At 39.0% G+C, this 25,810-nt stretch overlaps 1 protein-coding gene across 2 annotated transcripts in view; it reads left to right on the top strand.

The window, feature by feature from the left end:
• Arhgap15 (Rho GTPase activating protein 15) overlaps positions 1–25,810 on the top strand; it is a 628,420-nt gene that overhangs the window by 490,834 nt on the left and 111,776 nt on the right. For both annotated transcript variants that reach the window (XM_052182436.1, XM_052182437.1), the window contains one exon: positions 10,023–10,157. In XM_052182436.1, coding sequence (XP_052038396.1) covers positions 10,023–10,157 — 135 coding nt within the window. The remainder of the gene's footprint in view (positions 1–10,022; positions 10,158–25,810) is intronic.

Below are 25,810 nucleotides of genomic sequence, written 5' to 3' on the forward strand. Positions count from 1 at the left end.
GTGGCTTCTAAAAACAGTGATGCAGGAACCATGCTACCCTCTCTGATATACAAGTTGTCATGAATATTGTGAGTCTCACAAATATTTTTGTATCTGTGGAGTTCTTACCATCCTTGTAATATGAAGTAGAAAATTCACTTAACTACTCTTAAGAAATGAACTTATCAGTATTATTTAAAAATAATTGTTTTCCTTACTTAATAACTGTCATACATTTTATCTGGAGATAAATGTTTTGAATAAGTGATTGTGGCAATATTTAAATCTACCAATTTTGTTTACCTCCTCTACTTTATTGAAGGAATATTTCTGGACTAACTTTTAAATTAACAAGTTAACTTCTAAAGCAAGACCCTATTCTATTCCATGTTCCCATTTCTCACCAAACACGGTCCAACATTATAGCAAGGAAAACAAAGAAAGCCAGAAGTTTTATTAGAGTCTGGAAACATTTGCCACTGGCAAAGTGAATAATACACAAGTAAACTGTTTGATAACTATACTGGTTCATTACATATAGAGCCTTACTTAACTCATATAAACTTAGGAGTTCTCATATGACAAGAGACAAAATCTCAATGTTAAGTAACATCCCTGTGTGCACACATAACAAAAGATTATCTGTGCATAGCCATTTATAGGAACTGACCCCTTAGGCTGATAATAAATAATGCAACACGAACTGGACAGAACGAATAGCAGTGGTGTCATTTAAAGCCAACATGAAGCAAGCTCTTTCAGATGACTGTTACATCTTACCCTACTGGTTCTCTACCCTTTGGAGGCTGTAATATGTGAAATCATCCATGGAATTCAAGCAAATTTTGGATCTATTTGGAGAAGACAGTCACATAAAATGAAGCATTGTGTATAATGTCTGTAGAGTACAAAAGGCCTTTGACTGAATGGAAATAAGGGCAGAGTTGAAAGCCCTAAATAAAGGCATTCAAGAAGCACACACTGGCTCCAAAAAATTACATCAGTTTTTATGACTTAGCTTAAAGAAAAAACAGTATATTTTTTGGTTGTGTTGTCAGAATCTGTGTAGGACCAGTAAGTACTTCTCAGAAGCCCAGAGAAGTCTATCTAGATGCCTAGAAAGAAGCGTGATATCAGTCACCACTTTTTATATGGTGGCACTATGCATGGAGTGATGGTGGTGGGAGGGTGTTTTATGCTATCCCACTATAAACTGAAAATGCACAGTCGTGGCACACTTGTGATGCCTACCATCTATGGTGCTTGCATCCTAGCTTTGTCTGCACCTATCTGCTGCGTTACTACTGCATCCAAATGAAACCCAAAGAGAAAGAAAAAAATGTTCATATTATCAGCTTGCTTCCAGCACATGATGTGGCAGAAGACATCTCTGCCTCCCTCAAAGAGATGATCTAAGACAGTTCTTATTATACTGTGACATTGGGGGCATGGCTTGGGCGTATCAGACGACTTTCAAAGGCATCGAAGCATTATAAAGTATGTAGAAATAAATCAACATGGCCTGCAAGAATATCCCACTGGAAACTGCAGGACTATCTCCTTTGCTTTTTGAAGTTTTAGCATCTTAGGAAGCACCTATTACCTCTTCCTTCCTTCTTCTTTCCTACTTCAGAAAGGCTGTATGGAATTGGCTCAGCACACTGGGTTGCAGAAGCACCTATTGTGGGTGCAACAGCCTTCAAAAATAAAACGTCTAGCAATTTGCAATGATAACTCTTTGAGTGTTAGCAAAACAAAAGTTCATAAACTACCTTATTCTTTTTTGATAGGCACCATGGCCATGGACAATTGGATTGACTGGGTAGATTTTCCCACATAATTTTAAATGTTCTTTACTACTGAACAGTCAGCCTTTAGGGACAGCAATGTACTCCTGCTCTACTGAATTCATTTTGTAGAAAAGCAGCTGAGGAAGAAAATGATGACTGTACTTTATTCTTTGCAGCCACAAGGTGTATCCTCCATATTTGCAGTTAGGCTGAGCCAGAATAGGCAAACAATTTAGATTTATGGATTCAAAGTATTTCTTAAAATATAAGTGATCATCCATCTGGAATGATCTAAGTGGCATTATCCTACATTACACGAATGCAAAATAGCCCTTGTTTGAGAATGTAATCTAGGAACATGACATTGTCTTTTACCATGCAAAACCTTCAGTTGTTACATTGCTTAGCTTTGGCCTCAAATTTTCCATGGGCTAGGTGACTTAAACCACAGTAATTTACCTCAAAGCACTGGAAATGGGAACTCTGAATAGTACCAAGCTGTTGTCTTCCAAAGCATCTATCCTTGGTGTTTGAGATAGATAGATAGATAGATAGATAGATAGATAGATAGATAGATAGATAGATAGATAGATAGATGATAGATATAGATAATAGTTATAGATATAGATGATATAGATATAGCTGTAGGTGTAGGTATAGGTATATAGATATCCACTTGCTCTGGAATCCTGGCATCCTTAGAAAGTGCCTCCTGGTCTTCCCCTCCATGAGATTTAGTCTCTTAGTGTAAGGCCACTACTCCTGTTGGATTGTCATACTGTTTGGAGTCCATGAGACCTTATATTTTCAATTACCTTTTTTAAGAGACTTATCTCCAAATTGTCATATTATAGAATATAAGGATGAAGCCCTAAATATGAAAATGAATATGTTTGAAGAATCAGAGAGTAGTTAGCATCATGTTCATTTGGTGAATGTACATTTATCGATTGGGTTTCTCGTACTGATTGTCAAGGTCAGCAGAGTCTGATGCAGGCGATAGGCAGAAGATGCAAACTTTGAGAACTTGGTCAGGATACACTGTAGCCATGTTTTTGGGCACCTGGTAAAGCCCTCTCCTTTGAGGAGCATAAGGAAGTCTGCCAGCTGCAGCTTTCTAAATCACATAGCACAGCGACTGCTATCCAGTCTGTGCTCAGTCCCTGTTTGCTTAATAAAAATTAAGTGAACAAGCAAATTAACTGGCCAACTGGCCTAGATTTCTAAGATAATGTCCTCAGTGAAGCCCCAGGCTATAACCAGTGTGTGTGATATAAAGGGGCTTCTACTAGGACAACATAGGAAGGCAATACTTTGGCATAGCGTTTGTTACCACAGGTATGAGAACTTCCATCCTTGCCTAACCCATCATAATTTAGATAGAACTGTCACTCCACGGAGATAACAAGACAGGCTCAACCACATGAGTGACTCAACTGACTTCCTTTTGATCCTGTCCTTTAGACACAATGGCCTAAAGAGAAATATTTATTTATAGACAAATGGTGCCATCTTATCTACTCTAATATCTAACCTTTCAGTTTTATTTTATAGTCAAAGATTATATAGTGATTCATCCTCTCTGGCATCTCTGCCATTTACGATGTGACATCCATGCACTCAGCAGGCCTTTCCAAGAGCAATGTGACTGTGCCATGGTCCTCGGCCCTGGGAGCAGACGCTGCATCCTGGATGGCAAGTTCACAGTGTGATCTGTTCTTGTCGTTGCAATAATGAAATCAGAGCTATTCTGTCCCAAACTGGGGTTGTCTTTTCCTCCTTTTCTATTGAAGTAGTAAAGTAAAAGTTGGAACAAGCTTTTGAAAATGTCATGGAAAACATTAAAAAGTAAAAGGTAAAAAAAAAAAAGAGAGAGAGCATTTGATTTTTAAATATCCAAAAGTTGTTCCTTTCTACTTGCATCAATACTATTCTGTGGATAATTCTAGTTATCCACAGCCACATTTTAACCAACATTAGGTAAAAACAACTTAGTTACACTCAGACCTGAAAAAGCACCTTCTCCCATTTATCTATAGAAGTGTGTGTGTGTGTGTGTGTGTGTGTGTGTGTGTGTGTGTGTGTGTGTGTGTGTACATATGAACCAAGAAACTAGGCATTAAACTCTCAGGGTAACTTAAATGTTCCTGCTTCTTTGAAAGCTACCATTGCCGTTCTGTAGCCATCAAAGACTTCTTTGTAAGAAAACTTCTCCTTAATTTTCTTACAAATGATGGTTGATTTTTCTCTTTCAAATACATTTTTTCATGCACAGATAATTTTTTCTAAAACCATATAATATACTAAGACTCCTTCACCAAAAGATATTTCAAGATAAGATAGCCTTGTTTGTATAAAACATTGTGTGTGTGTGTGTGTGTGTATGTAAAGAAAGTCCCATAGTTTTTAGTTTAACCTATGTTAATTACACTTATAATATCTACATATATGTGCATTTATACTTGTGTGTATGTGAGTATGTGTGTGTGTGTTTGTGTGTGTGAGAGTGTGTGTGTATATATATACATAATGAAAGTCTCATAGATTTTTGGGCTAATCTACCTTAATTACACCTAAATGCTTTGAAGCCATTGACCTATCTGTATTTAATATAACTTAATTAGAGGGCCAAAAGAGTCCAGGGCAGATTTTTGAGTATAAGGATTATGAGGTACCTTGAATCAGCCAGACTTTTTCCTAGAAATAGAGTCCAGTGGGAAAAGTTATTGTTGACCCTGTCTGGTAAGGAACACAGTATTAAACTAATTTATCTATACCAGTTAGTATAGTTAACAAATAGCGTATGCTCTAAGAGCAAGAATTGACAAATGGGACCTCATAAGGTTACAGAGTTTCTGTAAGGCAAAGGACACCATCAAGAGGACAGATCGGCAACCAACAAATTGGGAAAAGATCTTCACCAATCCTATATCAGATAGAGGGCTAATATCCAATATATATAAAGAACTCAAGAAGTTAGACTCCAGAAAACCAAACAACCCTATTAAAAATGGGGTACAGAGTTAAACAAAGAATTCTCACCTGAAGAACTTCGGATGGCGGAGAAGCATCTTAAAAAATGCTCAACTTCATTAGTCATTAGGGAAATGCAAATCAAAACAACACTAAGATTTCATCTTACACCAGTCAGAATGGCTAAGATTAAAAATTCAGGAGACAGCAGGTGTTGGAGAGGGTGTGGAGAAAGAGGAACACTCCTCCACTGCTGGTGGGGTTGCAAATTGGTACAACCACTCTGGAAATCAGTCTGGCGGTTCCTCCGAAAACTGGGCACCTCACTTCCAGAAGATCCTGCTATACCACTCCTGGGCATATACCCAGAAGACTCCCCACCATGTAATAAGGATACATGTTCTACTATGTTCATAGCAGCCCTATTTATAATTGCCAGATGTTGGAAAGAACCCAGGTATCCCTCAACAGAAGAGTGGATACAAAAAATGTGGTATATCTACACAATGGAGTACTATTCAGCCATTAGAAACAACGAATTCATGAAATTCTTAGGCAAATGGATGGAGCTAGAGAATATCATACTCAGTGAGGTAACCCAGACTCAAAAGGTGAATCATGGTATGCACTCACTAATAAGTGGATATTAACCTAGAAAACTGGAATACCCAAAACATAATCCACACATCAAATGAGGTACAAGAAGAAAGGAGGAGTGGCCCCTGGTTCTGGAAAGACTCAGTGAAACAGTATTCAGCAAAACCAGAACGGGGAAGTGGGAAGGGGTGGGTGGGAGGACAGGGGAAGAGAAGGGGGCTTACGGGACTTTCGGGGAGTGGGGGGGGGCTAGAAAAGGGGAAATCATTTGAAATGTAAATAAATTATATCGAATAAAAAAAATTAAAAAAAAAAAAAAAAAAAAAAGCAATGTTCACTCTGTGTTTCCAGTGCCTTGATCCATTATGTTTTTGGTCTTTTAAGTCTATGTTTACCTTTACCTTCATAGCTATATATTGGAAGTTTGTTTCTTTATAACTTCCAAATGTTGTATACATTTTTTTCAATGATAGCAGCATCTGTCCCTAGAATCATCTTCACCTCACAAATAAATGAATAGATATAAAATGTATCAGTGGTGAATCAGGCCTAATAAAAGGTGTTACATATAATTTTTTCCTATTCTATCATTTTTCTTTGATGCCTCATCTTATAATCTCTTCCTTCTCTCCTGTTTCCCAGTGCAGTTTTCGTTTGTTTTATATCTGCTCATATAAGAATTAGCTGCTCGATAAATGGGGAATTACTAAATATTGGAATAAGTTTATAGATAAATGTGTGGTCTCAGTTAAGACACTTAGGGATAAAAAGTAACTCTTTTTATCCCTATTCCTTCCCCATTCTTGTTTGTTTGTTTGTTTGTTCAAGACAGGGTTTCTCTGTGTAGCCCTGGCTGTCCTGGAACTCACTTTGTAGACCAGGCTACCCTCAAACTCAGAAATCCACCTGCCTCTGCCTCCCAAGTGCTGAGACTAAAGGTGCCACCACTGCCCACCTGTAAATCCCCATTCTTGAAGTAATGACCATCTATTAGCACTTTACACTTGCAAGCATAGTGATTTAAATGTAGTGGAAATGAATTAGGTTCTTATCTCAGTTTAACTACCTGTCACTCTTAAGAAAATTCCTTAAGCTTCTACCACCACTTTTATCTAGATATGGATATCATTCCAACAACAACGTCTACTTCCTTGTCTTACTGGAGATTTACATTAGATATAATTGCAAAATACATAGAGCAATGTCCTGTAGTTACATGCTACATAATTTTCAGTTACCATTTTTGTAACAAGTACCTTGCATATAGTTCTATGAATTTTGTTCTATAAAAGGTTTTGATCTTGTAAGTAGTTAAGAATTACAAAGCTGACAAGATGTTTCAGTGTGTGCTTGCCCTACAATCCTGATGACCAGAGTTTGATTGCCCGGACATACAGTAGAGGGAAAGAACCAATTCCCAAAAGTGGTCTTCTGACTTCCAAACACATGCCATAGTATGTGTTCACATTTGCACACACACACACACACACACACACACACACACACCTTTCTGGATCCCTTTCCACATAAATTAATTTTCATAAACATTGTTTGTAGAAGGGTGTTTATTGACTCTTAGAGCCTCCAGTCTCCAAAGAGTCCTATCAACACAAAAGAGTTTGCAGCCCCAGAAGTTATTTGGAAATGTTTGAAAACGTTTTATATAGTCAGCCCTAGGAGATATAACTGGTATCAGTTGGTATTGGGTAACAGACAGACATACTACCTATGCATCTCAGAGTGCAAAGGATATCCCTATAAGGAAGATTCTCTTTCCCCAAATGCCATGGTATGCCACTCTTGAGAAACTTTGGATTCTTGGAAAATGGAAAAGTCCAGTTAGGAAACTCCAAAAATAATTCAAATGTATTTGAATGATATCTGTCAACACAAAGAAAATGTTGAGTTATGATATCATCATTTTCTTTTTCCTTGAGAACAGGCTGATTTTGTGATTTTATGATTTGGAGCATATTATTTGTGCATAATTGTATGTTTAAATGGATCAACACAGCTTTGATATTCCCACCATGAGATCCTCCGGATTACAAGGGACCTGTTGATTATGAAATGCTGGATATAAAGATTAGCTCGCATATTTCAGATGACTACTGTCAACTCTTGCCATATTCTTTATTTGAGCTACTTGTCAAAGGTTACAATGTATAACTACTTTTTCTTTAAATGATGACTACAACCAATAGCTAAGAATTTTTGTGCCATTGACACAAATTAGGAATGGCATAGCTTTTAAGCAGACATAATCAACTGATATATTTCCTTCTCTGTGCTCCCTTTACACAGCCACTAAAATTACTATTCAAAAGTGACATTAATGCCATTTTCCTCTGGTTGAGTAGTAGTTATTACTCTTGTTGACTTTTTGCTCAATATGAAAATGTTTCTTTTGACTCTCTGAACTGTTTTCTTTAGCAGTCTCTAATCGGCTGACCACCCTCACCACTGTGCCATTTGCTTTTGTAATAAAGTTTTGGAGTTGTGTGTTTGTGTTTGCCTGCATGCGTGTGTATGTTTAGGTTTCAGCTTAAAGTTCAGTGCCAAAGCTACAGTACTGATACATTTTCTAAATGTGTTTTAAGCAATAAGTTGTACAACATTTTTAGAACATGTGTTAAACTATTTCTCTAAGAATGAAGCTCTTAACAAAACATAAGCACTCTGCATGAGATCTTAGCAGCAAAGTGCTTAAAAGATAAAGTAAGAATTGGTACCATGGGAAGAACACCAGCTGTAGAGCGCACAGGTCCATTATGAGAAGTATGGTAGTGGGTAGGGAGAAAATGATTTAATCAGGAGTAAAACCAATTTTATTATAAGGGCACGCAGGGGGTGTGGCGCCATAGGGAGAGGGACATTTCAAAATATCTGACAGATTTCAACAATGTGAAAACCTCGTTCTTTAAAGTGACAGTAAACCCCATCAGGTCTCCCTTTTTGATGCTATTGTTAACAGTTGACTGTTTAAAGCTGGCCTGCTAAGATGCTGTCGGCCTATTTCAATAGTGTGAAGCCAAAGAAAAGACTAATTGTTGAAGTACAATCAATCAAAATGATTGCGGGCCAGGGAGAAGGTCTCCGCTGATGATTTTGTTGGGAGTCATATGAGTGTGTTATGAGTGAGGTTTCGAGTCATGACTGAAAGGAAGACAGAGAGAGCCCTGTGACATAAACAGGTCCACCTCAACCCCCCCCCCCCCTTTTACAAACGTACTACTGAGCAGGAACTTAACTTACAAACACTGAAAATAATAGTCTGTTAGGAAAATAAAACCAGATCTGATAGTGATGTGGGCTAATATTTTTAAAAGGATATGAACACTATTAGCAAAACAGCTCCTGCAGAGAATCCCTATGGTGACAGTTCTCAGCTTTTCTTACTTCTCCCCCCCCACCCCCACTTGGGTGCAAAATGCTCCTAGCACTCATAGAGCTCACACTGTGGGTCATGTGACTGTGAGCTCAGACAGCATCAAAACAGAGAAAAATTCCAGTTAGCCAAATACCTATAAACTCTTCCAAGGATTCCTGGATTTTCGGCTAACTCTATATTGTAACCGATAACTTTGTGCTTCTTTAAGTCCAGCATCAAAAAAAAAAAAAAATCGTGTCTAGGTAGCTTATCCTATAGATGGGCAGAAATGCCATAGTATCTTGCTTCCTCTTAATTAAATGTAAAGATGTCACTTCTAGACAACAGGCATCCCTTGTGTGGATGAGAACGCTCTCAGATTTCCCTACTGATAGCCGAAGGATGGTGAGGCTCACCTGGCACACTCGCTCACGACTGAGCATCCTCCCTGGCGTCTAAGTTCTTTACTGTGTCGCTGTGGCAACTCACTCAGACTTCCCGAGCAAATGTTTTTGTTCCTTCCGAAGAGTTGGTTAGCATTTGTGGTTTGTCTTCAGCATGTTATCATTTTGGCAGCTTTGCATAGCCTGCCTAGGCCAACAGGGGTCTGTCTAATATTGTTGCTGGGCACATTTTTCTCCCTGAGATGAAAACTGAAGAAAAATATTTCTGAAGCAGTAAGAAGGGATTAATTTCCTTTCTCCTCCATATTCTATTCCTTGCTGACTTTACATTCAGGAGAAAAGAGAGAAAGAGAAGGACAAACCGAGAGAGAAAGAGACTGAGAGAGAAAGAAAAATAAAAGTGTTAGCCATTATTCCCTTGTATGTAGCAAGGCTAACACATGTAAAGCAATAACTTGTTTTCTATTGCCATGTTTAGCATATGTCTCCTGTTGGCTCGGCAAGGCCTTCAGGCTGGTCCCTTGAGCCAGCCATCGCTGGCAACTCTTAGCCCCTCGGCCTCAAAACCAAATAGCTTTGAATCATGTTGCGCTGTGATGCTAATTTTCATACTGATGCATTATGGGAATAACCGCATCTGACATACTGTGTCAATGGTACTGTCTCTTTGTGTCCCTTTTTTTTTTTTTTTTTTTTGTGAGCTGCATTCCTACAGATGGTATTCCATTGAAAATGTTCCCTTCCTACAGAAAACGGAAAGAAAAAAAATCCACGCACAGCACCAAACCTCTAGGTGCAGAAGGCTGTTAACGGTTGCTGATGATAGTAGGCAAACATTAACATAATAATTAGTGTCTTGTAATTGTTTCATTAAAACCAGTTGTTCCATTTCTCCTCGTGTTTTCCCAGAAGAGAAGCTGAATTTGGATGACAGCCAGTGGGAGGACATCCACGTCGTCACCGGAGCACTGAAGATGTTTTTCCGGGAGCTGTCTGAACCGCTCTTCCCTTACAGTTTCTTTGAGCGCTTTGTGGAGGCGATCAGTAAGTATACCCCATAAAGAAGCCGGGTGTGGTGAAATTACCAACAATAATGACATCAATACTGATCATGACCACAGAGAACAGAATATGCACCATGATCGGATCTGCATCCTTAGGATTTTGTCATTCGGGTGGCTTGTTTTATTCCTCGCCCTGCAATATTATCTGAGCTTTAAAACCAAAATTATTCAGGCCAGAAAAAGAGAGAGAGAGAGAGAAAAAGAGAGAAAGAGAGAGAGATCTATTTAAGGCCACCAAATTTAAGCTTTCTCAAATGAAAATAGCTTCTCTCGCAATCTGCTTTATAGGGTCATCGTGTGTACTCCCAGTCCCTGCCTTTATATTTTCAGAATTGCACTGTTTGCAGACAAAGAGATCTTGCAAGGGAACTTAAATATATTAAATATTGTGTTTCATTAAATATGTGTTAAATCATCAGTCCCATCTCTCTTGGCTCCCTCGTTTGTTCCCTCACCAACAGCAGAAACTCTCCACAGTTGGCTTCTGAGTAGCATATAAGGTTAAGTGTCAGCAGGTTTCTCTTAATGGGTACATTACAGAAGGAGTTACACAACTCCGTGAAGGTTCTGTATCTGATGTATTATTTTCTCATGGCATGAACAAACGAATGAATGAATGAATGAATGAATGAATGAATGAACTAACGAACGGACGGACGAAATCGCTTCCTGTAAGAAAACTTTTGCTGTAGAGAGTCGGGAAAACAAACTCTTGATTATCGCTAGATTTAATATCATCGGATGCATTTCGTATAATTGTGACAGCTTGGAAACATCTCCTGGCAAGCAGGCTGATATAAGAAGGACAGACAAAGAAAGAAAAAAGAAAGGTAAAATTAAAAACCTTGCAAGCCTGGCAGGAGCTTAATTAAAGTCCCGACAAGAAAAATCTCTAAGGAAAAACGTTCCACTTAGGAGGTCTGATCTTGGATGCTGTGTGTGAAGGGTTCCCAGTAGTAGCAGTGAGGACTTGAGGGCCAATGCTGGAGAAAAGCCCTCCAATAAGTCTTTTCATTCTTGTTTTTCACTGGGAAAAATCTTCACACTCTTTTAAAGCTTTATGAAATGAAATCGATAGGATGAAGACAAGGGTTTCCCTCCCAGACTCTCCTTTAGCCTACTCACAATTTGAGATTGTCTTCTTGTCTGGCTATTGTTTAAGGACATAAGAGTATTCCTGTTTGGGGGTGAGGGTAAGCCTAGAGTTTTTATCCCTCTGGAGAGCAATGATTTATAGTTCTCAGGTTCTCTAACCTCCAACTTACAAGGAATAGTAAAGAAATTGTAAGTAAGCATGCCTCTCACTCAGCCCAGTCTGATGCTCTGACTTAGTGCACACATGCACATAGGCGTACACCTCTCCTGGCAAGAGATGCACTGCGAGAGCAAGCTGGGAAGTTGTAAAGACTTCTGTGCAGATTCCTTTCTTTATTGTATGTACTTAGTAATATGCATGTCACATTGTGATGTCTATACTTTTAGGTGACACTTTTCTCATCTAGAAACATACTTGCATATCTGCTGAGTAGAGGAACATTATATAAGATACCCACCAATGAAGCTTCCTATTTCCTTTAGTTCACATGATTCCAAAGATATTAATGAGTCATCCCCATAGGCTAAGCATATGGAAGGCAGGCCCGTAGAGCTCATAGGGGTATGTGTCCATTGAATCCCTACAACAAATGTGATGATTTCTAAGATATTTTAGACTTAAACCTGAACTGGACCTAGTTTCAGCAATACAGGCATGATTAGAACTGAACAGCAAAGAGGAGACAGGCAGCAGGCTCATGGGGATGGCTTAGAGAGATCTTCTGCACACAGTTATAAAATAGGTAATGGGCAAATGAAGAGGAGAATGTTTAATAAAGTCCATTTAAAACTTCAAGGTGTTGTACACACGCTTGCAGTAGCTTTCCAGGTGATGTGTGTTGAGAAAGCAATCAGAAAATGAAGAGCTAGAGCATCCCTCATTGAATTGGTATGTTGAAACTCCTGAGAGGTGGGACCTTTAGAAAGTGACTGAGACATAAGGCAGAGCACGCCTGATAAAAGAAGCCCTAGGGACTGTGAGGCAGTTCAGAAGGTAAAGTTGCTTATTACCAAGCCTACGGACTTGCATTTGATCCCTGGAACCCATAAGGTGGTAGGAGACAACTGAATCCTCCATGTTGTCGTCTGATTTTACATTTACCATGCACAGTCATAATGACACATACAGAAAGATTAGATAGAAGATAGATAGATAGATGGATAGATAGATAGATAGATAGATAGATAGATAGATAGATAGATAGATAGATAGATAGATAGATGCATGCATACATACATACTAGATACATAGATATATAAATAGATACATAGATACACGGATGGATGGATGGATGGATGGATGGATGGATGGATGGATGGATGTGTACCATGTATTCAAGCACATGATGTCAAAGGGCATTTTACACACAAACCATAACAAGGAAGGAGACAAAGTACAGTGCCCTTAACAGTTTGTCTTTTGTCCCTTGGTACTACCTACTTAACTGCCTCAGGGGGTGCTGTTGGGCATGGTGCTTTGGAAGACAGGACCACTCTAGTCCAGTTTCCATCTTGTGGCTCAGACCCTCCTGTCTTTGCCCTTCCACTCTGGAGGAGCTAAGGGCTTCCTGGAAGAACTAATTTCTGATTCCCCTCCCTATGATTTCAGATCTTTCATCTTTTGTTTAATCAGTTCTTTGCATCAAATTATTTACTGTGTGCTAGTGGAAATGCTTAAAAATGGTTTCTGCTATTTGGCTCCGCATGAACAAAACACCAATCCCATCAACGCCACAGTTCATGTTGTCATAACGCTATTTCTATTTTCTCTTTCACTACTAGTAAACCCAGTTTGTGAAGGCTTAACATTTTTATTTGGCCCCTAGCTGAGAGATGTGTTTTCATGGAAAAATCCCAAAGTGAATAGACCAAATGGAATTTTACATCCTACCAGAATGCTTTGCAAGGAGCAAGGAATGATATTCCTAGTGGAAACAATTGACCTGCCTGCTTGCACTATTTGAGTCCTTTTATTTCTCATTAAATGTTTTAAATTCATTTTCGCATATTCCGGGAAGAGTGAACAGAAATCACTTACATTTTTAAAGAGTTTCATTTGGACCAATTTAATGTAATTTCTTTTCACAAGAACTTGCAAATGCTATGGTGAACCCCTGTCTGATACAATGGGCAACAAAAGTCCCTGAATTTGGCTTTATATTTCAGAATTTAAAGGTCCCAACTATTGACAGAAATTCTGTACCTGAGGTCAGAATAATTGAATTAGCAGCACATTTTCTCACGGAAATTTAACCCACCTTCCGCAAAGACTTGATTTCCTGGAAATAAATAGCTCGTACAAAAGGTACTATTTGTCCTGCAACTGTGACCCTGTTAGACAAATGTCACCATAGAATTTCAGGGGAGGAGGTGTGATCATGTGTCAGATGCTAGAGGGTGTTGTGGATCTTTCCAATAGACCTAAATCCTGGGAAATACACTGTTTATCTTTACTGTCATCTTTAAATTCTGATAAATACAGACCCAAAAGAGAAAAGACAATATGGAGTGCCCTTTCCCTGTATTAGTGTCTGGTTTTCCTTAGCAATCTTGCAAAAGTAAAGGAGAAGAGATGAACTCCTTGTCCTTTCTGACATGCTCTCACCGAATCGGCAGACTAACAGTGGGCCTAATAATGAAGTAGAAAAAAATCACATGAAAAATAATTTCAAACTCATACAGGTTCTAAGAGAACTAAATAAAATAGCATTTTTCTTACAATAAGCATATTAGGTGTTCAGTACAAAAATAACAGGAGTCTTGAGTTTGCATAGCTTAAAAACTAGACTTAGCACTCAATTCCAAACTCTAATACCTGTGTACTAACTATTCTTCACACTAGTTTTGTGAGAAAACTAGCTCTCAACAAATGTATGTTTATTACATTAGCCTATGTAAAATCTGTATTTCTTAAAACATCCTTCAGAATTCTAATTCTTCTGCTTTTTAAAAGTGGTTTTGGAATCATCTGGTTGTGATGGTGCATGTCTTTAATCCCAGTATTGGAAGGCAGCATTTGAAGAGTTTGAAGCCAGCCTGGTCTACATTGAGAGTTTCAGGCCAGTAAGGGCAGGATAGGGAAACCCTGTCTCAAACATTAAGGGGATTCAGAATTAAGTGAGAGGTCAGAAGTTTAAATATTGGAATTTTAAGTTAGATATAAAAATAGAACTTTCTAAGAGTACACAATCTTTCAATATTTCTTACTTGGCAGTAAAGCTATCAATATTTTAAATACCATCTTCTCTGGGCATATTTTTAAAACCTTATTCTCTTATTTCTACAACCGATTTCTGGTCCATCTTTATTTAGAATTTATTTAAACACATTAAAAATCATTTTATTTTTTCTTGTGAGCACTATTTCAAGTTTAATTTTATTAGCATTCTCTTTTCCATTTTTTCCATCATATTATAACACACAGGCACAAACAAAAAAAATCAAAAAGCCCGAAAGAATCATTTATTCTAGGAAAAAAATGTTCAGATATGACTAGAGGCTTGCTCATGAGAAGAATTATTATCCTTGTCAGTAGTTTTTTTAAAAATATCTTTTAATAGTTATTTTCCTAGTTCTTTATAATATTACAAATATATCAACCACGATACTATTCTTGTGTATTGTAAAACGTTGGCTCATTCCACATTACTCTCATTATATCCATGTTTAAATAGTATGCTTAAAACATATTTATTGTTTCACTAACACTGAGCAGAATTTGATAGCTGCCCTTTATAAGGTCGGTACGTTCTTCTTTATCTCTCGTCTTTCTCAGGAGCAATTGTGCGTTTTTTTAAATTTTATATGCTGCTATAAGCACAGAGATTTGTCCAGTTAGAAAACTAATATGCAATATTTACACTAGGACTTCAGTGCTCAGAGCATGGCTAGCTGCCTTTCGTGGTGGCTGTACTAAGATGTCTCCTTTGGCCTTCTCTTTCACAGTTCATTCACTTTTCAAAGAAAATTCTTCAGTTAATAAAATACAGTACTCATTGTTATTCTTCAAAATTGCTTAAATGAAGGGGCATATTTTACTCTCTATGCCGTTAGATAATTGTTCTCTTAGGTAGGTATTTTCAGTTTTTCTTGGAGTTTGTAATTATTCTTGGAAAACAATGAAATTTGAGTTTTCAATGTTCTTTATTTTGTATTTTTAATATTTTAAAATCTTTTATTGAAGATTGATATTTTCATCCAGTGTATCACCTTCTTCCAACGCCTATGAGATCCTCCCACCTCCCCTCTCACCTGATCTGAATCCCTTTCTATCTTTTTTTAGAAAACAATTACTAAGATTTTTAAATCATTTCTTTGGCCTGCTCCCTCCTCTCTCTCTCTCTCTCTCTCTCTCTCTCTTTCTCTCTCTCTGTGTGTGTGTCTGTGTGTCTGTGTGTCTATGTGTCTGTTTCTCTGTGTCTCTGTCTCTCTGTCTCTCTGTGTCTCTGTCTCTGTCTCTGTCTCTCTTTCTCTCTCTCATTTCATTAATTATTTATTCACATAAGATCCTGGATGCGAGCTGGAGAGATGGCTCAACAGTTAAAATCACCAACTGCTCTTCCAGAGGTCCTGATTTCAGTTCCCAGTAACCACATGGTGGCTCACAACCATCTGTAATGGGATCTGATGCCCTCTTCTGGTGTGTCTGCAGAGAGCAAAGGTGTACTCATATATATAAAATAAATAAGTAAATCTTGGGTGGGAGGGAGGACAGGGGAAGAGAAGGGGGCTTACGAGACTTTCGGGGAGTGGGGGGGCTAGAAAAGGGGAAATCATTTGAAATGTAAATAAATTATATCGAATAAAAAAAATAAAAAAAAAAAAGAAAATAGATTTCAACACAACACAGGGAACTGTATTAAGAGGTCACAGCATTAGGAAAGTTGATAACTAATTAAAAAAAAAAAAAAAAAAAGATCCTGGATGCAGCCCGCCCACTTTTTCCCATTTCCACCCTCAGAAATCCTGTCATTACCCTCTCCCTTTCTCTTCAGAGAAGGGGAAATCCCATTTGCTTAACCTGCCTGACTTGAAATATCAAGTCACAGAAGGACAAAGCACATCCTCTCCCACTAAAGCCCAGCCAGTCACCAGTCAGTTCAGGTAGGGGAAGGGGAAAGAACAGAAGGCAACAGACTCAGAGACAGTCCCTACTCCACTTGTTAGGGGACCCACACTAAGACCAAGCTGCACATCTGTTACAAATGTGCAGTGGGCCTAGGTCCAGCCCCCACACTCTTTGTTTGGTTCAGTCTCTTTGAGCCCCCAAGGGCCCAGGTTATTTGACTCTGTAGATCTTGTGGTGTCTTTGACTAACTGGCTAACTCAATCCTATCTTCCACTCTTCACCAAGACTCCCCGAACTCTGCCTGATGTTTGGCTGTAGGTCTCTGCATCCAGTTCCATCTGCCCTTGGATGAAGCCTCTTAGAAGACAGCTATGCTAAGCTCTTGTCTGGAAGCATAGCAGAGTGTCATTAATAGTGTCAGCAGTTGGCTCTTTCTCATGAAATGGGCCTGGAGTTAGGCCAGTCATTGGTTGGCAGTTCCCTCAATCTCTGCTCTGTCTTCATCCCTGGCCATTTTGTATATAAAACAAAAATTGGGTGGAAGGTTTTGTGGGTGGGTTGATGTCCCCTCCCTTCACTGTAAGTCTTGCCTGGGTACAGGAAGTAGCTATTTCAGTCTCCATGTTCCCAGACAGGTAGGAGTCTGAGGTATAGACTCCCCAGAACCTCCCCTAGCCCAGGTGTCAGACAAGTCCCAGAGATGCCCCCACTGATTTCTATTCCCTCCCTAGTCCTCTCCTGCAATGTCTCTCCCTACAACTGCTCCCCATCCACATTTCTGTCCTCACCCCTCTCCCACCCAGTTCCCTCTCTCCCTTCACCTGTGAAGTCTATTTTATTTCTCCTTCTAAGTGAGATTCATGCTTCCTCCCTTGGACTCTCCTTATTAGCTAGTTTCTTTGGGTCTGTGGGTTGGGGCATGGTTATCCTGTACTTTGTGGGGAACACTCACTTATCAGTGTGTTGTACACACCATGCATGTCTTTCAAGGGTCTGGGTTTTCTCACTCAGGATGGTTTGTCTAGTTCTAACAACTGGCCTGCAAAATTCATGCTTGCCCTCATTCATTCATTCTTCCCTCCCTCCTTCCATCTTTCCCTTCCGTCCTTCCTCCCGCCATTCCTCCATTTCTTTCACAAGAATGTGGGTATTTTTTTGTATATAACACATGTGTAAAGGTTAGAGGAAAACCTCTGGTGCCATACCTCAGGTGCCTCCCCTTTTGTCTGAAAAGGGTCTCTCCTTGGGCATAGATCTTACCTTGTAAACCTAGAGACTTCAAGGGACCCCTCATCTTCACCTGTCATCCTGCGACCTCCAGGAGTACATATATGCCACCATGTCTTTTGTTTCTCTCCTTAACATGGATTCTAGGAATCAAAACACCATGCTTCCTGTTTGTGAGGCAACACTTTATTCACAGTCTTTCTCCCCTTGCATGTAGAGGCTCCTGTCATCATGGTGCACACTGGAATGGCTGTTTTCAGTACTTCTGTGAGTGCTCCTCTGGAAACTGCTTTCTGCTCTTTAAGCTAAATCCCCTGACTTCCTCATTACACAAACACTGGTCTCTTCCTTCTGCCATAACCTGTTCTTTCAAATGGAGAAACTTAAGGTTACACTATATATCATCTTAATGTCCAACAGGACAAAAGTCTAAGCTAGCTCCCACTAGACTAAAATCAAAGTGTTGGCAGTGTTGTATTCCTTTCTGTAAATCCCACGAGAAATCCATCTCTATGCCTTCTCCAGCCTCAAGAGGCAACTTTGGGAATAGTGCCCCCTTTGCTCACCTTACCATCTAACAGTGGCTAACGGAGAAGCCATAGCCCAGCACACGGCAGCCTTCCCGTTCGACCCCTGAAACATGTCCCAGCATCCGTCTTCTACTTCTGAGGAGGTTCATGATCAGATGAGGCTCAGCTGTCACATTTCTGCAAAGTTCCTTTGGCTATATAACGTAACATACTCAAAGGCCCCCTAAATTAAGACATAGGCATAGTTGAGGGGTCACTGTTTACAGTAACATATTTTCCCTCCCTTAATTTATAAAAGTAGCTCCTACTACATTTTTAAAAAGTAGCATATGCTAGCATTAACTCATTAATCCATATACTTCCTCTGCCTTTTTACAAATTGAATAATCAGAACTGAGATAGAAGTAAAACTACACAATTATCAGTAAGCAAGAGAGGTCAGCCGTGCATTTACCTATAGAGTATACTACTACTATTTGTGAGACTGGGCTGGACTGAACCTGGTCATTCCATTGGTGGCCATCTTCATTTCAGCTCTTTTACATGATGTCATATGAGTTTGCACTAGTAAATTTGATGGCTTTCACCTTCTCAAAGTTGCCATTTGCATGTAAAATTAGTAACTTTTTTCCCACTCCTATCAATATCCCAGATGTATTCTGCAGCATGAAATGAAATCAATGCTAACCTCTTAATTAAATGGACCTTATGCTGCTGAGCATGAGGTGTTTTTTATAACTCCAAACTTGGGAAGATGAGGCAGGAGAATGGCAAATTTGAAGTCATTCTATATTACCAAATACTACCAGATTGTTTAAATAAATAAATACTAATAGCAAAAAAGAAATCTATAGTTCTGGGTCATCCCTTTGTCTCCATTTTCAGTTTTTCTAAGTAAATCATATGTGCATACATATAAATATTCTTCTTCTTATATCATGGTATATTGCTTTCTTTTTGTACATGAATGTATATGTATGTAAGTATATGTATATTTAGGTGTCACTTATCAGTTAGGCAGTTCAGCAATAAAATGAGATAGAAATGATGGTACATAACAATCCAGGCTCCAACACTCATATGATCATTCAACAACAATGCACCCTCATGCCTCATATTTGTAAACATTAACCATCGAGTTATTTTAAATGAACTGTAAGAAATGTCACTCATAAGATTAAACAGTGTTAGATTCCAGTCAATCAAACACCAAAGGTAGAATATACCTTAAGGAATACCCCATGTGTATTCCTTAAACACAATTCATATATATACCTGTAACCGTGTCAATGCCACCATCCTCACATAAAAATGATTTAAGACATTATCCTATAGCCGAAAGTACCCATTACATGTAACCATGGCTTTGCCATGGATGGTCACGATGTCATTTTGCTGATAAAGTGTATTTTGAATAGGTAATTGGGGAGAAAAACCAGTCAAGTATATTTGCAAATATTTTCCTTTCTTGACTTTTTCTTGCCCTGTGGTCAAGCTATTTCTAATGCATCATCAACTTTGTGATTACATTCCTTGGGAGAAAGAAGCGGAGCTTGGAGAGCAGTTGACTAAAGTGGCAGCTAGACATGAGTATATGATGTAACAAAACACTTTAGAGCCAGAGAAAGCAGAAGAATGTTCTAAAGAGTCACTATAAAGAAATCAAAGACATGAAAATGATACAGGATAAAAATATCTTCTGTCAACGGAGTTTCAAGAAAGTTTTGAATTAAGTAAAGATAAACTTTACAGATGCCTGTGAAAAATTCCACTGAAAGCAAATATAGGCTTCAGGTGTGTTCCCTCTCTCTCTCTCTCTCTCTCTCTCTCTCTCTCTCTCTCTCTCTCTCTCTGTGTGTGTGTGTGTGTGTGTGTGTGTGTGTGTGTGGTGCATGTGCTATTATCTATTATGTGCTGTTGTATATAAGCACAGTGGAAATTTTATGGCCTGTCTCTTAACTCATCCTAATTATATTCATAATTAAATTGTAAAAATTATAGTTGACCAGAGCCAAATGGCTTGTACAGGTGTCTCTTTGTACGAATGGTTTAGTACTAGATAATAAACAGCCAGACTTCAATCTACTTAATTTGACTTAATGGAAGTCCTTTATAAGTAAAACTAGAAGGTGATTCAGAATTAAATTCAGACCTTGACTATGAAATTAGCTGAGTAGTAAGACATCAACTCCCTCAGAAAGTGTAGTGCTTGTCTTTTGCTTTTCCTTAAAAATCTTTATTTGTCCTCTTCCACATCCTTGAAGTGACTTTCTCAAAGCAATAATTGTTTTCACGCTGAGCGATCAGCATGGAAGCCTTCACGACCAAGTCTCCTCAGCATCTCTGCCCTCACTGGGCAGACACGCTACCAAAATGCACAATAAGACCCAGAGTTTCTTCTTAGTACTCAGTGGAAAATGGCCAACTTCACCAATTCCTCTAATGACGGACTCAGGTGGCTGGTTTTCACGGCCTCAGTAGACCATGATGAAGTTGAAGATACTGTGGCCTTTGGTTCCATCCAGCCTCATTTCACACGCTTCAGTTCACCCTGGATGATAGCCACCACCGCAGACCTTCCACAACATCTTCCTCCACCACCACCAACACTGGTGTGTTCCCATCACCAGGAGGACACCCTCTCTCACTTGTCCAGCAACATTTTCCTCAACCCATCCATTATAAAAACAGACAAATTACTGGAACTGCTTTCATTTTATTCTGCGGAAAAGCTAAAATCCTCATGAGAGATTCAAAGCCCTCCGTGTCCTGCTTTCACATAAGCTGTCTGTTGACATTTTTCTGCCTCTTCCATCACATGACAGCCCTTTGAGCCAATGCTTTCCTTCAAATATCGAAAGCACATTGAATTTGACTCGTCATTGTCTGAGACTCACTGCCCCACATTGCTGCTCAGGTGTCCCCTTTCAGCCAAGTCTTGAAATGCCTCAACTGCAACACACATTGTACTACTGTGCTTGCTTTAAGCTGGAAACTGTACTTGCTTTAAAACTTTGAAAAAGATCTTATTTCTTCAGGCCTCTGATTTCACATATATTAAAACTGATGGAAAAATGGTGTTTTTTTTCTGTTCTTTTTTTTTTATTCGATATAATTTATTTACATTTCAAATGATTCCCCTTTTCTAGCCTCCCCCCACTCCCCGAAAGTCCCGTAAGCCCCCTTCTCTTCCCCTGTCCTCCCTCCCACCCCTTCCCAGTTCCTCGTTCTGGTTTTGCCAAATACTGTTTCACTGAGTCTTTCCAGAACCAGGGACCACTCCTGCTTTCTTCTTGTATCTCATTTGATGTGTGGATTATGTTTTGGGTATTCCAGTTTTCTAGGTTAATAACCACTTATTAGTGAGTGCATACCATGATTCACCTTTTGAGTCTGGGTTACCTCACTTAGTATGATGTTCTCTAGCTCCATCCATTTGCCTAAGAATTTCATGAATTCATTGTTTCTAATGGCTGAATAGTACTCCATTGTGTAGATATACCACATTTTTTGCATCCACTCTTCTGTTGAGGGATACCTGGGTTCTTTCCAGCATCTGGCAATTATAAATAGGGCTGCTATGAACATAGTAGAGCATGTATCCTTATTACATGGTGGGGAATCCTCTGGGTATATGCCCAGGAGTGGTATAGCAGGATCTTTTGGAAGTGAGGTGCCCAGTTTTCGGAGGAACCGCCAGACTGCTTTCCAGAGTGGTTGTACCAATTTGCAACCCCACCAGCAGTGGAGGAGTGTTCCTCTTTCTCCGCACCCTCTCCAACACCTGCTGTCTCCTGAATTTTTAATCTTAGCCATTCTGACTGGTGTAAGATGAAATCTTAGGGTTGTTTTGATTTGCATTTCCCTAATGACTAATGAAGTTGAGCATTTTTTAAGATGCTTCTCCGCCATCCAAAGTTCTTCAGGTGAGAATTCTTTGTTTAACTCTGTACCCCATTTTTTAATACGGTTGTTCGGTTTTCTGGAGTCTAACTTCTTGAGTTCTTTATATATATTGGATATTAGCCCTCTATCTGATGTAGGATTGGTGAAGATCTTTTCCCAATTTGTTGGTTGCCGATCTGTCCTCTTGATGGTGTCTTTTGCCTTACAGAAACTCTGTAACCTTATGAGGTCCCATTTGTCAATTCTTGCTCTTAGAGCATACGCTATTGGTGTTCTGTTCAGAAACTTTCTCCCTGTACCGATGTCCTCAAGGGTCTTCCCCAGTTTCTTTTCTATTAGCTTCAGAGTGTCTGGCTTTATGTGGAGGTCCTTGATCCATTTGGATTTGAGCTTAGTACAAGGAGACAAGGATGGATCAATTCGCATTCTTCTGCATGCTGACCTCCAGTTGAACCAGCACCATTTGTTGAAAAGGCTATCTTTTTTCCATTGGATGCTTTCAGCCTCTTTGTCGAGGATCAAGTGGCCATAGGTGTGTGGGTTCATTTCTGGATCTTCAATCCTGTTCCATTGATCCTCCTGCCTGTCACTGTACCAATACCATGCAGTTTTTAACACTATTGCTCTGTAGTATTGCTTGAGGTCAGGGATACTGATTCCCCCAGATTTTCTTTTGTTGCTGAGAATAGTTTTAGCTATCCTGGGTTTTTTGTTGTTCCAGATGAATTTGATAATTGCTCTTTCTAACTCTGTGAAGAATTGAGTTGGGATTTTGATGGGTATTGCATTGAATCTGTATAGTGCTTTAGGCAAAATGGCCAGAAAAAATGGTTTTTTAATGGAGATTTTTCAAATACATTGGTAAAATGCTAATTGTATTACCTCTCTTTTTACAGTTTCTGGCACACAGTGTTCAGTCAATATTAGCTAATATTATTATGTCAACCTATAATCAAACTACCATTTAGCTAGTATAATCTTAGGAGACCTTCCTGTCTACTTACTCATCTCTTTTCTGGTACAGCTGTATCAAGTGATGCATATAACTAACTTCATTCTTCTTTAATATTTTGTTTCTAGAATTCACAAAGTACAAGACATGTCTAAGATAATATAAGACATTTTCTTGCTCACAACCTGGTGAATTCCAGTTTCTTTGGCTTATAGGTATATAAGTCTGTGTTTTATTCTGAAGAACCAACAGATAAATAAAAATGTGTTCTTTTACTGCAGAGCTCACATGCTTTTTCATAATCCATAGCCTACCTCAGCTTTTCCTAATGGGTTCAGCCTTGCTTCTGTTAGACATTAGCAAGCCCATGGTATACAATATGGTTAGGCACCAAAACTGACAACTCCAAAGCAATTCATCTCCAAGTAAAAAATTTATCTTCTTTTCTTTGTGTGTGTCCTCAGAAGGTGTTTTGGGTTTCTAAATGTCTCTGGTAAGTGGAAGGAGAACTTTTCAGGTATGGTATATCTGTGTGGATTTTTCCATTCACTAATTGTAATTTTTCAGTTTAAATGTGTGGCTCCCTCCTCCCTTTTTCTACCATCATGGTTTCAGCAACACCTTTATTTTTCAAAATTGCAATTCTCAAAGGTCAAATGCCCAAGGCCTGAGCTCATGATTACTGTCTAACCAGACAATCAGCTCTTGCCCCCTTGCTATTTTGCTTCTCACCTTGAGTGTCCAGCATGTGAAAGGTTCACCCTTTCAGATCTCAGTTCCATTCCTCTGCCAAGTAACGGATGGGCAGACATAATTAGTGCCATCTGTCCTGCTAGTTGCAGGTGGAGACTATCTACCCAACAGATGAAAGCTTGATCTTTCGAGGTCTTTCTTCAGACCCCTGGCTCTTCCACACAATGGTAACATTATTCTTTGACATTTTGCGTACATTATTCTCTGAATTTCTAAGCAACACCTATGAAGGGTTCACTTTCTCACTGAAATAGTCATTGGGATTTTTCTATTCCTTTGGGTTGTACTGTGACAACTGTTTTCAGAGGAGACAGAGAAATGTAAAGAAATTGGATATCAGACCAGGAAAGCACTCAGAAAGTGTTGTCTATGGTGTTGGGGACTGACTTCTGAAATATGATTCCCTCATTAAATATAGAGTAGTGTGAGCTAATCAAAAAGCATGAATAAAGACAAAGAGGACAACTAGAACCTAACTAGAAAGCACACATTGCTGGACATCAGGCACCCAGCAGAGCCTTTCTCCCAAAGACCCTCAACAATACCACTAAAGTACAGCTCTCTTGTCTCCTCACTTTTCCTCCGTTCTTTCAGGAATTTCCCATGAATCAGTGTTTCCTGAGCTTCCATCACCAACATCACACTCCTTCAAGTCTGACCTTCCAAAGTTTGGAATTAGTCTTAGCTGGAGCTTCCATAAGAATCTGAGGCTTGTAAAAAAAAAAAACATAAATTTTAATTCTCACAGACTTGGAGTTAAGAAGGGCAAAATGAGGCATAATGAGGGCCCCACCACTGTTGAGCTCTGGTACAGACTGCCCCCTTCTGTGCTCATGATCGCTCTATCTATACCTGACTTCTTTTCCAAAGATGTCCTCTGAGTACTTGAGCTTCTTAAACTTGTCCTTGAATGCAAGTTCAGGACAACACAAGCATTAACTCTATACTAGAAATCCTACTCCAACAAAATGTTTTAGGTGTGCAAATTTGTTAGCATAAGATGGTTTCCTCCTTTATTCTGACAATAGCCTCCTCCTACTGCAACACAAGATTTAATTAGTTCTTTATTTATATACTTAATTCTGTTATTGTTTTCTGAAATTGAATTGTACAGTCCCAGGCGTCACTTGCACTCGTGTTTTCTAATATTGTTTACGGGCAGAGATGTTTGCCCAACCCTGTAACTTTTTCTTTTTCTTCTAAGCATGACCTGCCAAAAAATGAAGCCAAGAGGAGAGTTTGTCTTAAGTTCTGTGTATACATAAGACTAATCTCACCTGAGTTTCTAACAATTAGAACTGGAGCCAAAGTCATATCCTAAACTATAAAGTCTTTAGACAATATCGCTCAACCTCCCTGCCACTATTGACAGCTTCAAGACTGCATGATATAAATTATACGAGCATTTGGAAGAATGGGGCTTTTAGGGATAACAATTCACATTTCAAGAATTTCAAATACTGTTCCAGTAAGGATGATTGCGGAAAATAGGGATCCCAGCATACCAAAATAAAGGACTCTAAATTTCTGGAGTAATTTTAGAATTTAGAAATACAGGCATAGTTAATTTTATTTTCACATTAGATTGTGTGTGTTGTTGTTGTTGTTGTGTATACCTGCTAGTGTGGCTATGTACACTTCTGTATGATTCTGTGTGCATGTGGAATCTAGAAATCAATGTCAAAGTGTCTTTGTATATTGTTGTTTATTAGTTTTCTGAGACAGTTTCTCACTGATCCTAGAACTCCCTTCCCCAATTCTACAGCTGAGGTTGCAGATGCACGCCAGCACATGAGGCTGGTATTGTGCTTTTTAACCAAAGATTTGTGGCAACCTCGTCTCATAAAAGTCTGTTGTTGACTTGATTTTACACTACCCTGTGCTCAACTTGAGTCTTTATGCTATGAAGCCTTTTGTGGCACATCATGTCATTAGTGATCTCATACAATTTAATTGTAATTCATCGCAGACACCATGAACCACATCCACATAAGATGCTGGATTTCATTAGAATCATTTGTGCTATGTCTGCAACAGTGAATAGCCATTGCCTATCTTGCTCTCCCTCCTTGGACATCCCTATTTCCTGAGCTATAAAAACA

This window comes from Apodemus sylvaticus, chromosome 5 (genome assembly GCF_947179515.1).
Source record: "Apodemus sylvaticus chromosome 5, mApoSyl1.1, whole genome shotgun sequence".
In the NCBI taxonomy this organism is placed as follows: Eukaryota; Metazoa; Chordata; class Mammalia; order Rodentia; family Muridae; genus Apodemus; species Apodemus sylvaticus.